General features: G+C 54.8%; 4 protein-coding genes across 5 annotated transcripts; 3 read left to right on the top strand and 1 right to left on the bottom strand.

Annotated features, from left to right (window-relative positions):
* The first annotated feature begins 31 nt into the window (after positions 1-31).
* On the top strand, positions 32-1,538 carry PV07_09581 (uncharacterized protein). The gene has a single exon (XM_016396850.1). It carries the CDS (start codon positions 141-143, stop codon positions 744-746), a length of 606 nt encoding a protein of 201 aa, XP_016246706.1. The 5' UTR covers positions 32-140; the 3' UTR covers positions 747-1,538.
* PV07_09580 (uncharacterized protein) lies at positions 1,529-4,139 on the top strand. The gene has a single exon (XM_016396849.1). It carries the CDS (start codon positions 1,993-1,995, stop codon positions 3,061-3,063), a length of 1,071 nt encoding a protein of 356 aa, XP_016246705.1. The 5' UTR covers positions 1,529-1,992; the 3' UTR covers positions 3,064-4,139.
* Positions 4,140-9,373: 5,234 nt separating this feature from the next.
* PV07_09579 lies at positions 9,374-11,999 on the bottom strand. Of its 2 annotated transcripts, XM_016396848.1 has the most exons (2): positions 10,961-11,999; positions 9,374-10,906 (listed from the first exon to the last, which is right to left on the bottom strand). In XM_016396848.1, exons 1-2 carry the CDS (start codon positions 10,987-10,989, stop codon positions 10,147-10,149), a joined length of 789 nt encoding a protein of 262 aa, XP_016246704.1. In that variant the 5' UTR covers positions 10,990-11,999; the 3' UTR covers positions 9,374-10,146. The 2 variants fall into 2 exon arrangements, with proteins under 2 accessions (XP_016246704.1, XP_016246703.1); XM_016396847.1 differs by having other exon boundaries at positions 9,374-11,999.
* A 3,784-nt stretch (positions 12,000-15,783) lies between these two features.
* PV07_09578 (uncharacterized protein) lies at positions 15,784-16,796 on the top strand (the record flags this gene model as incomplete). The annotated part of the gene is made up of 2 exons (XM_016396846.1): positions 15,784-15,903; positions 15,975-16,796. 2 exons carry the CDS (start codon positions 15,784-15,786, stop codon positions 16,794-16,796), a joined length of 942 nt encoding a protein of 313 aa, XP_016246702.1.
* Between the last annotated feature and the right edge of the window lie 142 nt (positions 16,797-16,938).

Genomic DNA, 16,938 nt, shown 5'->3' with positions numbered 1-16,938 from the left:
GAGGCTGACGACTTTCTGCCTGTGGCCCGCCGTCACACCCGCAGCCATCTGCAAGAAACCCATCTGCCACATCTTCAATGTTGGGTCCCGTCAGTTCAACTGCGTGATCGCCGTTTGCACACGAAAGGGAGGAAGGGATAATGGCCATCCTTGCGTCTTTGTTTTCCTGCTGCGCCTCCAGCGACCGCCCAAGCAAACTCGCCGCCGATACCCGCCATGCCCGCATCATTGCCGTCACCGATGGCCGACCTGACCGCTACAGAGGTCCCCATGTGCAGCCACAGAGCTTTCACCACGACCGCCCTCCACAGTATAGCGAGGTAGTCCGGTATCCCCCAACGGCCATAGACGAGAAATCTATCCCCGTAGACTTTCGAGTAACCGTGGAAGACGAAGAGCATCCGCCCCCGCCTGCATCACCTCGCTCTTCCGTTGTCTCGATACCGTCGACCCGACTGACGGACCTGACCGCGGCACGAACCGGCGAAACAACGCATCAAAGTGGAAGAGAAAGCCTTGAGCATATTTGGACTCGGACCACTCTGCCTGCGTACTCAGACAGGAGTCCAAGCCCGGCGTCTTTGTCCGCCGCAGTAAGAGAGGGTGATAGAGACGCAGTTTGGCAACATCCGGTCATGACTAGCAATTGGCTTGAAGTGCTCCAGCAAGAAACGCAGATTGTGCAGAATAGGAACAACAACAGACAGCACAATCCAAACAGGATAATGCATCCAGGACTCGGATAAAGCAATCTATTTGACAACGTCTCCAACCGAGTCCTCGAAAAACATGACACAAGACCTCTGCTACCATCCCAAAGATTCAATGAAGTCCAGGGCGATATCCTGGATGGAGCCCGTCGCCACTCGTGTGCCCAGCGCTTCACAGCTATGTGCAAAAGGTCTAACCTGGGGTATTGCCTGGACGAGTTGCCTCGGCCTGGCCACTGGTGAGCATCTTGGGCTCCGAAAAAAACACCCGCAGCTTGAGAATAAGCCGGCAAAGGATGGGAATGTTGTGGATGCTGGGAGCATCGTCACTAGAGTTTCAATTTTCCTGCATACTGGTTGATAGAAGTGTGACCTGGGAAACACAGTCCCGTCAGAAGAAGTGTCGACTCAAGAGAATGCGCAAGTCTTCTAACGCTGAGGCAGAGCCCCAGGCACATTTTGAGACGACGATGCGATCTTTAAGACTGACACCAGTTCCGGAGGCAGCCAAACGCAGGTATACATAACACGATGCAGCAAATATGGTCCTGGGTGTCGCAAAAGACAGGGAGACATCCTTACCCCCGTCATCAACGTCGTCTCTTTCATACATAGAAGATATATCTATCAAACGTCAGAATAGAGAGGACCCTCTTGTACATATCGAGAGTCCGACATCCACAGATTACAGCCGCCGCACAGCAGCGGTACGTCTTGTCCACACAAGCCTCCTACACAGTGCCGACCCACGAGTCCGCCAATCCACCAGACAGGCCCTCTAGGTATCGGTAAACAGCCACCTGGCCGAGGCTCAACTACTCGCATTGGGGGGAACTGATCAAGAAGCGTCTGAGAATGACGTAGGGCGCCTGATCGGCTTTGCTTCCCCAAGCTCGCCTGCCACGCATGGCGGCACGAGCGAAGCGACGTTGGAGCTCGTTCGACAAAACGGCAGTCAGATCATCCAATAAGAAGGGAGCGCGCACTCTGCGTCGCCGAAGAGATCCCGTCCGAAAGGCCTTCGCGGGGTTCAGTATGATCGACATTAGTTGATCAATTAGTCGCACTTTTCAGTCGTCGCCCGTTCCCTCTCTCAAAATGTGGAGTAGAGCTTCAAACAACGTCGTGCGCAGACTCCTTGCAGACTGCGTCCATGCTATGTCCTCAGCTGGTTCAGTGTCGGTCGATCAACGAGCAAGCGCGTGCCAGACGAACTTAGGATCTCCATGGGGTGGAACACTCGAGGCGCTCTTTGCCCTGGATTGAGACCCTTCCTCCAAGCATGGCATCCAATTCCAGTGCCTCGTCGAGCTCGTTCTCGTCAGCAGCCGAAGGGATAACCGGGGGATACACTGGCGACAGCCTCACGATCAAAGTCATGATTGCATTCTTCCTCGGTCTATCGCTGTACAACGCTCTCGAGCTGCAGGTTCTCATATTCGGTACCTTCAAAAGGTTCAGGGGTCTGTACTTCTGGAGCCTACTCATTTCCAGCATCGGCATTATACCTTATTCGATAGGCTTCATCTTCAAATACTTTTCGATCCTCACACATCAAAAATGGTTCTCCCTGCTGCTCCTGAGCATCGGCTGGTATCCCATGATTACAGGGCAAGCCGTTGTCCTGTATTCGAGGCTCCACCTCTTGTTGACAGGCGACAGAAGAGACAATATTCTCAGGTGGACGAAGTGGATGATCATCATCAATGCGATTGTTCTGCATATCCCGACGACAGTCTTGACCATCGGATCAAACACCGACACGCATACCCAGGCCTTTGTGGATGGGTACAATGTCATGGAGAAGGTCCAGATGTGTGGCTTCTTTCTCCAGGAAGTCATTCTGTCCTCGATCTATATCATCGAAGCCATCCGCATCCTTCGCTCGTCGGTGCAACCGAATACCAAGAGACTCATGTACCAACTGTTGGCGATCAACGTCTTGATTATCACCCTAGATCTAGGCCTGCTGGGTCTGGAATGCGCCTCGCTCTACATCCTTGAAACAATCACTAAGCCTGCCTTCTATTCGATCAAGCTGAAGCTCGAATTTGCCATTCTCGGAAAGCTGGTCGACTTTGTGGGGGGAAGAAACTCATCGCTGCCATTCGCACAAGACGAGAAGCGGAGCTCTTCTGCTCTGAATGGAGGGGCCGATATATCCGAATTTGTCGATCTAACAAAAGTCTGCACTGATGTGACAAGAACTTCTCAGCGACGGCGACCCAAGACGGGAAGTAGGGCAGACGCTCAGGACCCAGACCTCGACTTGGAGATTGCAAGACTGGAACACGTGGAAACACTTCCGTCCGAGGCAAGGAGACCCAATGGAGAGTTTGCGTCCCCAAGGTGATGGAAGATCGAGCTCCAAATTTTGCATCAACACGCGTCTATCAAGACTGCGATGTGGTCGCGTATCACCCATGGACAGGCTGAAGCTCGCTATTACGCTTCTCGAGCGAAGGCAGTGATATACGGGCGGGTAGAGATGTGTGCTGCTTCATCCGAGTTTACAAGCCCTCGATGAGAAGCGGCACTCGTGTTTGAGGTGGTGGCTAGGCTATGTCTGCCACCCGTGGCCGCCGCTCAAGTTCTTTACTCGGCCTGCCATTGTTACTTGACTGCTCTACATCTGGGCGCAGGGACTGGGCCGAGATCAAGTGAGGATCTACTGTTAAGACCCTAGAGGGCGGGGGCGCTCATCATGAAAAAGTGGTCATCAGCTAGGCTCAATTGCTGCATGGCTTCCACAGCTAGGGTTGTGGGGTCTTTCAAGGGAACTGGGAGCAGCTACCGCGACGTGCAATCTGATTTCTCGTCCGGATGCTCTTGTGCCAGATACAGAACCGCGAGCAAGCCACGCTCAGGCCTTACTCGCCCTCCTTTTCATGAGGTAGTCCCTCACGGAGGCTATGCTTCCCCTTCGACTGGTCTCGCCACTTGATGGCATCAGACTGGCCAGACTTTGTCTCCGCTGGTTCATACTTGCGACACTCTGGCGTCGCATGTTCTCGTTATTCGATCGCGCTTCTTGATCTTCCAAGTTGGTGTTCGTGCATACGTTCGCAGCTCCACCTGTTTCGGACTCAGCACATTTTTGGGACGGCCACAACCAACGTCCACCTGTGATTTTCCGAGAAAATGGGGATGCGACACCTGTCACGTACCTCGTCCTGTGTGATATCCACCTTCCACAAGCACAATCCCGGGCGCCTGCCTGTCCCATAACAGCCGTACCATCTCCTCATCGGCCTCGGGTGTGTCTTTGCATTTATTTGCCGCGGACGCGTTTCCCCATCCACCGATTCCCGTAGAGAAACGTCTCCCTGCGGGGAATCCTGCGGGAGCAGTGGCGGTCGACGGCGATTGCGAGTCGGCGATCCACGAGGGACGGCGGGTTGCTGTGGTTGTCGAGTGGACGATGTTGCCTGATCGCATTCGTTAGTGTTCTCGAGGCGGAGAAGTAGATGGACAAAAGGGAGGGGGGAGGACCTGCGCCGCCGCGTCCGAAATGGACGTAGGCTTGATCTTTAGGGTGGGCTGTCATTGTCGCGGACGTCGGGCGTAGCTCTTAACTCGCGATGGCAGTTCAGTTGAGGTGGGGGGCGTATATCACTGACACGGCGAAGGTGTTGTTCGACTCTGGCCGAAGCGCGTTCTTCAGGCAAGCGTGACGACAGGATTGTCACGCGCTGTTTGACCCGCGGATTGATTTCTGATTCCTCCCGAGGAGGACAGAGGCGACAGAGATAAGGACATTTCCCCAGATATCAGAGCATGGCCGGCAACCAATGAGGATTTGGACCTGTATCTAGCATCCAGCGGGGGACCAACCCGCTTGAGGACACAGCAGCGTTGATGACGTCCAGGCCGTGGAAAACCAGATAACATACCAATGGGATGGCATGACTTGGCCGTCGATGAGTTTTGGTTCTTGTGACCTATCGACAGGCCGTTCTCCTACCTGGAGTACCCTGGTTTTAGGAGGTGTAGACCGTGTAAATGCCCTTTATCAGACATACTGTAAGGCCGTTCACATTCGCACGGTAGTGTTTCTGATACTCCCGGATAGTGGAGTTCTGGGGGGTGCTGGGGTGCTGGTGCTGGGTCGCTACCCCGGATTTTGGCTGCTCAGCCGGTGCAAGTTTGCTTGGGCAAAAGCTTGGTTGGGGTTGGTTGGGGGTGTCTAGGCATGGTTGAGGCGGGCAGGAGGGGCGGTAGAAGCAGTAGGGGCACCCAAGAGAAGCTTGTCAGGTGGGTTTGGGTAGAGGGCTCGGCCAATTGGTGCCCCTCTCACCTCTGGAGAGGACAAGGTCAGTGGCCCAAAAGGAAGTAGGGGGATTTGACCAGGATTGCGGGGTCAATTGCTGGGCTGCGAGGCCATGCAAGGGAGCGCACTGGATACCTATGTAGTTGCTTGCTCCAGGTGAAGAGCGTGTCTCGAGGCACGCCAGCATCGAGAGCAAGAACACATCATGCAGCAGCCTGGGTGAGTTGCAAGATTCGAGCAGAAGAGAGGCATTACGGATGCAGGGGCGCTTTCGCACGGAATTGAATTACTGCATCACTGCACTCATCATTAATCTGTCTGGACTCTGCACTCCAGCATCCCACGATGCATTCCCCGTCCATCGCCAACTGGAAGCCTTCGAGGGCCTCTGTAGACGCTCACAACGCCATGCCACTGAGCTCACCATCTTCGAGCTGCGAACAGCGGACAACGGACAGCCAACTGCGCTCCTTCAACTAATACCCCTCTGCACGCCCATTTTATCGGCCCCCCCGTCTACTCGTCGCGACCACAGCATGAAATTGGCTATCGGTCGAACAAGAACACGAGTTGCGACAAGGGGGGGCCACTTTCCTTATTCCGTGCGATGAAGGAGGAAGAGACGGTATTGGAGAAGGCGTGCAAGCAGACAAGCAACCCCTACGCTCTCTTCCTGTGACAACTAACACGGGGGGGTAAGGGGATCCGCGTTGCACAACGTGAATGACATTGGGTAGGGAAAAGGGCAGCTGGAACCAAGACCCCTGGAGGCAAGCCGCGTGGCTACTCGGCACATGGTCACGATATACTCCATTATTACACAAGCGACGACGCAATTGTGGGAAGAGGAGGACGGCAAACAAGAAATGAACTGTGGTTTCTCGCGAGAAGCTGCAAAGGGATCAGACAAAACCCACGGCCCTTTCTACCCTTCTCCTATCTACCGAGTCCAGTTCCGAGGAGGTGGGTGTGTCTACTCTCCCACACCCTCAGTCTCACCTTCTTATCAGTGCGGTTGCGCGTGACTGCTGCGCAATGTACTCTTTGCTCCGTGCGTCGAGATGCATGCGGCAGCCATTCGACAGGGCCATCTCAACGGTCGCCGTTAAACCGGTTTGGGTTCCAACGGGCGGAAGCCACCTGGAGCCACTTGGAGCCCATCTCATCCTGGCCTCGATGGGTAGCCCGATGCGGACTTGCGTTTTCCGCGCTTCCCCTGGCACACCAACGCGAACGGCCCCTGCGCTCCAGCAACGGTTCACCATCCGAGCCCGTCGGTGTGGTGTGTGGGTGGTCGGGTTGTCGTGCTGCCCAAGATTCCCCAATTTCCCTCACGCCGTCCCTCTGAAGCCAGAGCGAAGGGCTTGTCGGATGGCTGAAAGCTGCCTGTCCCGTGGTAGCATGATTACCAATGGGCTCTGCACGCGGTTCGACCAAAATGGGCTTGATGCATTTCACTAATAATTAATATGACCTGTCGCCTTTCGGGGTGGTGAATGTCCTTTTGCAGAGCACTAACACACCACCCCATCGAGCTGTTGGTGGTCGCTGAGCAATCTGCCATGATCGAACGAATCACGTCAATAACGATGCCACTGACTCGACATCACCATCAGGCGACGGCGACGGCTGTCCTCGTTCTTCCAGGCGAGGACCTCTTCCCATCACCGCAAGGGTGACTGCCTTTGATTCCGCCGGACGGAGCTCGAGTGCGGTATCTCAGCTCGCTTCCTTATCTGAGCACACGAGAGCCCCGCCACGACCGTTGGAAGTGACTGCCCGTACTTTGGCTAGGGGGAAAGAATTCCCGCAGTCTTGCGGAGGAGAGTGTGTGACAATGATGGGGCCGCCGGGATTGCAAGCAAAATCTTGCGGTTTTCCCCTTGTATGGGCCTTGGAAAGATCGTCCTCGTTGCTTTCATTATGCATGCCCCCTTCTCATATGATGATCCGTAATGGCTCGTTCGTTTGAACGGCAATTCACCGCCCCCAGTTGTTAGCCACCACTAGATCAGGAAATATATCGAAACGACGATCGGCCATCACGAGTCTGCGGGCGGCGTCATCTCGAATGACGCTCCCGCCTGTCGCAGCCGCAGGACGGAGTACCGAGTATGGAATGTGTAGCCCAACATCGATGTCTGTCTGTCTGTCTGTCTGTCTGCCTCGGTCTTTCGAACGATGGAAGCAGTATCGATCCTTTGTCACCCCTACGCTGTACCTCGTACTATGTGTACCGAGTACATGCAGAGGACAGCTCTTTATCTGTACGATTGGGTGGTATCTCTTGCTCTCGTCGCTGCCTTGGCTCTCATTGCGGTTTGCCCTTCGTTTCACGTTTTCGCTTTTCGCTGTCTCGCTTCCGCCCAGACGCACCAGGAACGTTCTTCCGCCCGACCTCCTCTACGAATAGCAATTACCCCGCCGAGTAACTCGGCCTTGCTTGCTGTGGTCACTCTGGCTGTCTGTCTCGCTCCACCACCACAAACATAACTCGTACGAGTTAGAGTAGGTGGCCACCTCCCTTATTTCTGGCCCTCGGCTGACCTTACTCAGGTACCCGCGGGGGCACCGGGTTGCCACAAACTGCCGTAACAGGCGTGAATGGGTGTTGAAAGGGAGCGTTTGTGAGTTGTGTCAGACGGCACTTGGGAGAAGAAAGGGTACATCCCCCCCCCCATCAGAACTACTGCTGAGGGGAAGTACCGAGTACCTGCGCAGGAACGTGGACGGAGTATTCGGTGGTAAGGACCATAACTACTATTATGTAACTTAACACCTACCCAGGTAGGTAGCTCGGTACATTTGCTGTAGGTAGTACCTAGTAGTTACTCCGTAGTAGTAGTTAGTACTGGTAGCACCTACGCAATCAAATCTCCCTCGCTCCCTGGCTCTCCGGGCCTGAGAGGCTGAGACGCTTCGGCAGCGAGGCCTCGGACTTAATTACAGTGGCCGCCCTTCCCGAAGGCGTTAGGTTAGGTAGATACGCACAAATTCATCATCACGACCATCACCACCAGGACGAGGTACCTCAAGGGGGGTGTCTGCCTTACCAACTCGTAGGGACCGACAGGGATGCAGAGAGCGTCCTTACAAATCCCCCGAGGGCGCTCTCGCTCCGGTGTGCCGTAGTGGTGGTACTGGTGGTCATCGCCCGCCATCGCCAGTGCTGAAACAGGCGTGGAGACTCTATGGATTATCTATCTACAGTACAGTACTCGGTACAGTAGTGTACTACGTAATTACGAGGTTTCGGTGCCTGAAGAAATCATTTTCCTACCTTCATCCCTATATACCTACCCACCACTTCTCGGCACGGTATATACTGCCCCATCCCTGCCTCGTAGTTATGTGAATACCGTACGATTCCTCCGACCGACAGACGGGCAACGCCTCGTCCATCGCGTCCTGCTCGTCCTGCTCGTCCGGTCCGTCAGCGTCGACCGGGTCCTCCTCAGAAGAAGCAGGTAAGCTCGTCAGCACGCACGCGAGGACGCATTGGGCAGGCGGCCTGGTGATATCCGATTGGATCGTTCCTGAGTCCTGATACATCAACCCACCAGGGCCCTACAAGGGTGGCCGACGTGGATCAAACGACTACTACTACGACTACTACTACGACCACCACTCGTAATTACTACGAGTCCCTCCGTCTGCAGCGATAATAAGCCAGTCAAAATCAATTAATCGGTGGAGGACAGCCTCGCCCATGAATAGCCGTCCGTCCTGTCCATCCATGTGTTTCGTATCCCCCCTCCCCCCGGAAAATACTCCTCCCTCCCTATCCTCTAACTCTTCCTGTCCCTTTCCATTCCCACACTTTGCCGTCGGCGTCGGCGTGGGCCCGGTCGATCTCCCTTCTCGAACGAACAATCAGCACTCCACGCCCGCACCGAACAGGAATCACATCCGTCCGGGTGTCTCTAGTGTGTCGCAAGATGGGGGAGCCCATAACGGGCCATAACGGGCCACACGGGGCGGCCGCGCCGGAGATGAACATCGACATCCACCCACCGCACAGCCGTGACGCTGTCCTTCGCTTACGAGGATTCCCAAACAGATGCTGGCATTGTTGTCTTTCCCATATTACTATTCCTGCTGGCTCTTCCTCATAGGGTTCCTGCCTTGTAGGGAAATCGGGATGGGGCAAGCCACCCCTTGAGGGGGCCCGATACCGATACCGATACCGATACCGATGCCGATGCTGCCCAAGATCAGATGGCCCTGCGGATCGGAACTTGGCCGCTTAGCAACCGTGGTCCAGCGTGAATAATCAGCCTTTTGCAACCTCTGCCCTTCCTTCAGCGTGCGGTTACTGAGACGGAGGAGGAGGGCGATGAGTAGGGGCGTCAGAATCAGGAAACACTGGCCAGGAGAGTGGCGGCTACTCAGATCCAAAACAGCAACAAAGTCCATCGCTTCATTGAGTGGCGAGACTCCATGAGTTCGACATGTATATAGGCATAGCGGGGCATATGTGCACAATTCCCAAACCTGGCATCAGTGGACCTCGATGTGGCCGACCAAAGCCCATCCATCCTGCGCTGCTCCCTCATCCTTCGCTCCCCTCCTCCTTCCACGAGGACTCGCCTCGTATTCACCGACCTGCACGTAGTTTGGCTCCTTCCATAGCTCATCAATAACAAAGGTTTTCCATTATCCGCCCAACAAGAAAAAAAAAATGGCGGTTGAACGGGAGAGTCCTTCCAGCGCCGTCGCTAAAAACTTCTCAGCTCCAGGAACCCGCAGCACAAAATCCTTTTGCATCTAACTCCATGCAAGACATTCTGGATATCAGGCCATCACAGGTATTTACTAGTATCCAACGCCGGGATACGAAAACCAAGTCATCCTCAACGCAGGAGGCAAACAACCAAAAATGAACTCCACTATGACAGCCTTTTCGTCCAAGGGTTGGCGATCCGCGGTGCTGTTGGTCCCCGCCAAGGGTTGGAGGGTCATGTATGTTGCATCAATAGAGGCGAGATAGAACGTCTGACGATGACGATGACTCGAAAGGATAATACGCCGTAATACCAAGAAGGGGAATCGTCGAGGGGTTCAGTGACATCCAGAAGTCGTAGGTGTTTTATCGGAATGCGGACAGATTTCATCCACGACATCATTTAGTGGTTTTCAGTGGTGGTCGTTCGGTGGTGTGTTTCCTCAAGGAGAATGTCCCATCGTCATTGGGCTCTGTGCCAAGTTGAGTAGCAGATGGCCCTCCTTCTCAAATTGGTCCATCTCTAGCGAATCTTGAGACGAATAGTGCCTTTGACAGGATCGTGCTTTTCGCATTCTCACGCCTCGCCGCATCCGACTGGCTGCTCCTGTGCCTAGTACATGGCTTGCTCGAGCATATCTGAGAGAACCCGGCTCAAGAAGAGAATCCACTTCGAGATCAGCTATCGGTTCGAATTCATCGTCGGCAGGAATAGTTGGCAACAGATCATCGGAAGCTTTCCTCTTCAGACTCTTGGGGGTCAGGGGCACAGGGTTCATAAGCTCCTTCAAAGCCAAGGGGGACCGTGAAGACCTTTCCAGCTCTGTCACTGGCGAAGGCGTCGATGGTTCGGAGCTGGGCTCGTCAGAAATATCAAGCGGTGGCAGGGGACTGTAATCGTCCACCAGCTGCCGGCAATCTGTCAGATAATCCGAGTAAGGTGAGGTCGGGCGACAGGACTCGTTGGATGGGTGGGCGGCGAAATGATGGTTGAGTTGCCGAAGAGCTTGCTGCATCAAGGCAATGTGTTGCCTTTCGAACCCGACGCTTCTAGTCCCGAGTTGAGAAATGGCAAATTGCCGTTCATGTGCCAGGCCTAGCATGGGAGAGTCCAGGGCACGTTTATGTTGGGTTGGACCATGTTCGACATAGTAGTAGACATTTTCGGCGTTCAGCTCAACACGCCAGTCAGGCTCGTGTGCGCTGGAGCATATGAGCATCTCTAAATGAGGTTGAACAGGGGAAAGGGAGAGATACCTTGTGCCGAAGGCGGCCCATGGGATCATGGTTTCGTTGACTGGAGATCAACTCATATAGTTGGGTGGTCGATTTTCGTTGACACTCGAGGTAGCGAGCGAGGACCTGATCGATATAAAGTACTGGCATCAGGCTGACGTATGATAGGGTTCAAGAAGCAACAACAGATTTAAGGCAGGTCAAAGCTAAGGCGGTTAGAGGTCAGGGGGGCACTGTGCAGCACACGGTGATATGCCTGTCAGCCCTATCGACACTTAAGAGGGTCCCAATGTTTTAGTTGATTTGGCAATCTGTCGCGAGGGCCCGGGGATGAGCTGACACGAGCTCTGTTGATTCTTCGCAACAATTCAACCCTCGGACGCAGGTGCCCGTGGGTTCACCTGCGACCTGGAGCAAGACGTTTCGATTGTGGAGCGGCAATGACAAGTGACGGGATGGGTCGGGTGGAAGACAATCCGATGTCGAGTTTTGTGGAACCGCCCAAAGCTGACGAGAACAACAAGACTACCAATTGATGGTCTTGCGCCTGTGAGGATGAGAAAGCGTCCAGAGTCTCTCTGCCTGGTAATCGAGGAGCAAGAAATATGCGAGGTTGTCCTCCGTCAGCGGGGCGAGGTATGCAGCACTTATAGAGGAGCTGAGGGATGGATATCGTTGGGAGGTCGAGAACGTGTTGGTGGAGCTGTGGGACGCGAATACTGCTGCTCCGGAGAATTAAGACAGCCAGCCGACACCAAACAATTGAGCGAACTGGATGCAGCGACGAGGCCAGTCAAGAAGGCAAAGGCAGATGTGGTTCTCTTCTTGACGGGCGCGTACTTGGATATAGTTTGGTGAGAGAGAACCAGAGCATGCAGAGAAAAACAGACACTCGGTTCGAAGGACAGGGTTCAGGTGGAATGGACAGGGTTGTGGTGGTTTTGACACAAGCGGGATGGAAACCCTTCTCTTTCACACACAGGGAAAAGAAATTTTAATGCCGGGCTGGAATGGAGAATTCGAAGCTGAGAGGACGGGATCAGGTTCGATGGATTTCAGGCTCATGGGCACACCTGTTGTTTTCTCTGGGGAGGGTGGTGGGAGGGGGATGGAGCCAGGGCCAGGGGTCGATGGGTGCGATGGGTTCGATAGGTCGATAGGTGCGCGCATGTCTGGTGCAGGAAAGCTGGGGGCTCTTTTGGTGGCATTCCATGAGCCGTGGGCGATGGACCATGTTCCATGATGGATATGATGGCCATTGGGTGGCCAAGCTCAGCCAGGCCCCCAGAAGGACCAAGGAGGGTGGCAGCCAGGCAAGCCCATGGCCGATGCATGGGGTGCGATGATGGCCGGCCAGAGGGTGTTTTTGTCCCAGACACACCCGTCCTTTTGGATCGTCATTGAAATTCGGAGATGGGCACCGCTACTAACGAGGATGGAGTTTGGCTTCAGAGCCCGGCCGTCTTGGAGCTGTGGTGGTTCGCTTTAGCCCTGCTAGCCCCTGGCCCCGGCCACACAGAAAGCTCCCAGAGGCACCAAAGGGGGCACCCTTTTCATGCGAGAAAGGGTCTCCGCGGCCGGCCGGGGTGTCCCAGGCTCGTAGTGTTGCATGGCAGCTCCAAGTCGTGATCCAAGCTTTGACTGTGGCTAGCCCTTCAAGGCCCCAGCTCCCTGCAATGCTTTCATTAGACCGTTCGGCGGCTCATTTTACTAGGCCACAGTTCAACTCTTTTCCAGGCTCTAGGGTTTCAATCCAACCTTTCCATCGTTTTGGTCAAAGGGGGGCCCGCCCTCGTTGGTGTTTGGATTTAGGCGCATGCAGGGTTTCGAGCTATGGACTGCGTCCTCGAAGGCAGAGTGAAAGAGAGCGCGCTCCTTGCATGTTAGCTTCAACGCGGGCTCTTTGGATGGGAGGGACGAGACCCGTGTCCACTGTGACATTGTCTCTCGCCAATAGCACCCAGCTTGTCGATCTAATCTGAGCGGAAAATAGACTGGCTTTTAGCGAACAAGACACAGCTTCTCGACGTCACCACTGGTTGCACAGAGCTCACCACGGTCTCGCGTGGCCAGAGCCAGGACTTTGATCCTTTCGCGGGGATCGGCGATGGATTCGGAAGGGACGGCTTGTGCCATGGCCCAGGTGGAAAAGGATAAACTAGTTTGGTCGGGAGAAAAAAAGTACTGAACAAGGCAGGAGGGTAACATTTCCACACCAAAGAACGAGAAGAGACGAGACGGGACGGACAATATGCGCGCGGCGTACGGGGTGACGGGGAGAAATCAGATGACAGGCAGGGAAGACCACGATAGAGACTGGGAGGGGGTCAGAAATTTCATTCCTGCTGCTCGAGCACCGTCTAGGTAGGTGCCTACGGGCAGCGACGTGGAGGGCGTCTCCGAGCTTGGGAGTTTAGCGAACTCCGCTCGCCTCTAGGGTTCCAAGGGCTTTAGGGGTTGCCGCCCGCAGCCTCTCAGTGGTTCCTTTGCTAGCCCACCACGGCGCGAACAGGGCACGAGCCTTGTTTTAGTTAAGCCCCCCCCAAAGCGAGATTGTCATTGGTACGGGGAACCAAGGGGGCGCCAAACTTGACAGCCCAAAGCGCGCTGGAATCAGCTTCCCGGGAGGAGCTGAGTCCATGCCTCCTCCACCTTGACACCTGAAAATTGGCCTGGTGCTGGCCTGGCTCGCAGGCTTACCTCCACATTCCACCATCTCTTAGTCCTCCCGTCTCCATCTGCGGTAACCCGTCACGCCCCCATCATTTCGAGCCTTAAAAAGACAATCTGTCCATCCACGCAAAAGAAGAGGGGGTGAATGAGGGTACGATGAACTAAACAAGGGGGCTATCAAACGGAAAGGAGAAGAAGAAAAAGAAAAAGAAAAGGAAATCATGCGTCGCAGTCCCTCCAACGCTGACGCACGACAAGCCTCTTGCGACCCTCAAACACTGCCTCCTTGCTCTTGACTACTAGATGCAATGGTCTTTTGCTCCCAGCAGGGAAGCGCCCTTCGAAGCCATGCATGGCCAGCGAATGATGATCCTTTCATTCCTTTTTCTTCCCCCCTCTTTTGCTGGCGCGGAAGACGGGACAGCAAAGCCCCCAGCAGGAAGACAGATACAGAGTGCTGCGCTGCGCTGCAACAAGCCTACGAGAAGAGAAAAAGAAAACAACGGATACGAACGCCAAAACTCCATCTGGCCTATGAATGAGCCTGGTACATAGCTGATGCACCAAAGTGCCCCCCCGCAAATTGGAAGAGTCTACTCATTGGGCACAAGCTGCTAGCACTGTTGGGACGTGCATCCCGACTTGGTCAAATGCAGCCTTCTGGGCCGCTGTGGGAGCCATACCCCTGTTCCAAAATATGACACGTTCGATTTTGCGTGATCGGTGGCTTGGGCACCACCCACCTCCCCTTCGCCAGCCTTCTATACACAGCGGGATGCGAGCTGGTGCTCATCACGGCCTCATTCTGGTGCTGTTTTTACCCCCAAGAGAACGCCGCGGCTCTACTCGCAGACCATGAAGGAGCCGGACAATGTGACGGATTCCCGCCAATTTCTGAGCAAAGACGCAGAGCTATCGTCAGCCCTAAAGTAACCCGACGGCAAACTGGTCTCCGACTGATCCCGTGGCCGTTGACCCTCTGCTGTACCTTCCTGTCTTTGCAGTGATCCCCTCCGTTCACCTCATATTACAAAGTTTAAACAATTCTGACCGGTGTTGGATCTTGAAACTTGTATCGGCGTCCCGGGCCCAGTATTTGTTGCCAGGTATGTATAATACGAGTGTCCCAGATTGCCCCGAAGGCCGATATGAGGAAGTTAACCTGACAGCGGGAGGAAAGCAGGCGTGCTCCACTGTATTCCTGTTCCGCGCTGTTGTGTCACCGACCTAAGATATACCTCTACCTACAGCACCTACAAGGCAGCACAACAGGTCGGGTCGTTCCAGTCTCTGGGGTTTCTGCAGGGGGAAAGCTCCATTGATTCCATGCCGAGTCACCATCACCTCCTTAGGCATCTTCCGCTGTGTCCAGATCAACCGCGCGGTTGGAGGTAGTACCCATTATTATCAATAGACTTTGTATTCTCCGTCTTCCGTACCGAGCCTCCCAGGTAGTAGTCGAGTGAGTAGGTTTGGAAACCTGCAAGCCACCATCTTCAATTAGAAGTCCATCTCGCAGTTTGAGCGACGGCAACCTCCCTCGACGCTAGACGGCGATATTTTCTAGTTGCAGTCGGGGAGGGTGCTTTTTTGGGAACACACTGACCTGCTGTTCAATATTCTTGGGGTGGTTGTGGCCAAATGTGTGCGCGGAACTCGACTGCCTGCGATTCTCCGGTCAGCCCTACCACAATATGAAACTTGCCCAAGCACAACCCCAACACCTCGTGGCCCCCTTGGCCTCCTTTTGATTTGGTTTTCTTTCTTCTCTACGAGACCTCCGTGGGTTCGCAGCAAAAGGAGTAAGACGCCCCGTGCTGCGTTGTCTCGCTCGCTTATTCGAACATCAGTGGAACAAAGGCCAGATGAGGCCGAGGCGGATCGCCCTCCCCAGCGTCTTCAATCTGCCTGGCTCGGAAAGTGGATAGACAACCACTCTGATCCGGGCTTCCGTCTCATTATTATTGACTGCTGGTCGATCCATTTCGGCCTGTTTCAAGAGCAAATCCCTGTCCGACTTGGGCGAGGAAAAGGCTCCCTCAGACGGGCGAGACGTTCCGCTTCCTCTCCGCTCGCCAATTCCTCCTGCATGTGGCACCCAGGCTAGCGACATCATCCGAAACCACCCACTTACACCGCACCAACACGCCTCAGAACACCCATCTCGAATCATGGCCCAGGACGAGGCTTTACAGTCCCTCCAGCGCACCATCTGGCAAGCCCGACTGCCGCTGGAGATTCGACTAGCTGCTTCAGAATGTCGTACCTTTGACGGCGCCGACCCTTACCTGGTGAGTTGTCATTGTGCACTCGGCCCCCTGAGCGTGCAAAGCCCATCGCACTGACTCCGATATGCTTGCAGATTGCTTTTCCTCGTTTGTCGTATCTTCCACTGCTTCTGCCGCGCCTTCACACCTTCTTTTCGCCTTCACTGATCGCCGACGCCGAGACAATATCACCCTACGCGGGCTATTTCACATTTGACAATGTCCCCTTGAAATGGCATCTTCCGTTAGGGCTGCTCTACGATGTCTACGTGGTGTCGACCCAAGATGCCCGACCAGATCCAGCATCTTCCGACCCTCTACCCTTCAAGCTAACGTTACATTTTTCGGCCGACCCGGACAAGCCAATGCTGCCAGATGCAAGCCCCGTTGTCCTGCATGACTCTTTTATCAATTCCGTCAAAGAGGCCGACTTTTTGAGATCTGGCACCGCGAAACCCATCATGACCTTGTCCGCTCAGGAGAGCAAGGCTCTGTGGACCTCGACCCAAGACAACGATTTGCCAACCTTCACGAGGATCCATGGCTCTTTGGTGCCAACACCGGGCCAGATGAGACATATCCCTTTGCGACTGTACTTACCCTCTGCACCGGACCAAGACCCGAGCAAAGCTCAAGTCAAAGTGCTGCAGTCACACATTCCACCCACTGTCGCCGCAGCTGGAACCCAGAACTTGCCTACCGCTGTGCGAGGCGCTCCTGCAGGACAACCTCAAACATTGGGGACGGCCTTGCATCAGCTTGTGCCCAGCCTGTTTCCATCTCGGAGGACGCCAATCCTGGCCACACCGCTTCTACATGGTGCACCCGTCCCTATGAGCACTCACCTGGAAGAGCTAGCCAGATGGGGCTGCTATGCAGACGGCTGGTTGTCGGTGGTGATAGCCATGCGTGGGTAGACTGGAGGACTCATCCCTCGGCATGAACGCGTTGCAATCGGGCTACGAGAAAAGACCGTGGCCTAGACTCGATTCTAGACGTTCTTGCTTCTCATGTCCTGCTGCTGAACCGCCCCAGATGCTTGTCGACGTCATATGTGGC

Source organism: Cladophialophora immunda (assembly GCF_000835495.1).
Source record: "Cladophialophora immunda strain CBS 83496 unplaced genomic scaffold supercont1.5, whole genome shotgun sequence".
NCBI lineage: Eukaryota > Fungi > Ascomycota > Eurotiomycetes > Chaetothyriales > Herpotrichiellaceae > Cladophialophora > Cladophialophora immunda.
The sequence above is the reverse complement of the archived record's forward strand: the minus strand, read 5'-3'. Positions and strand labels throughout refer to the sequence as shown.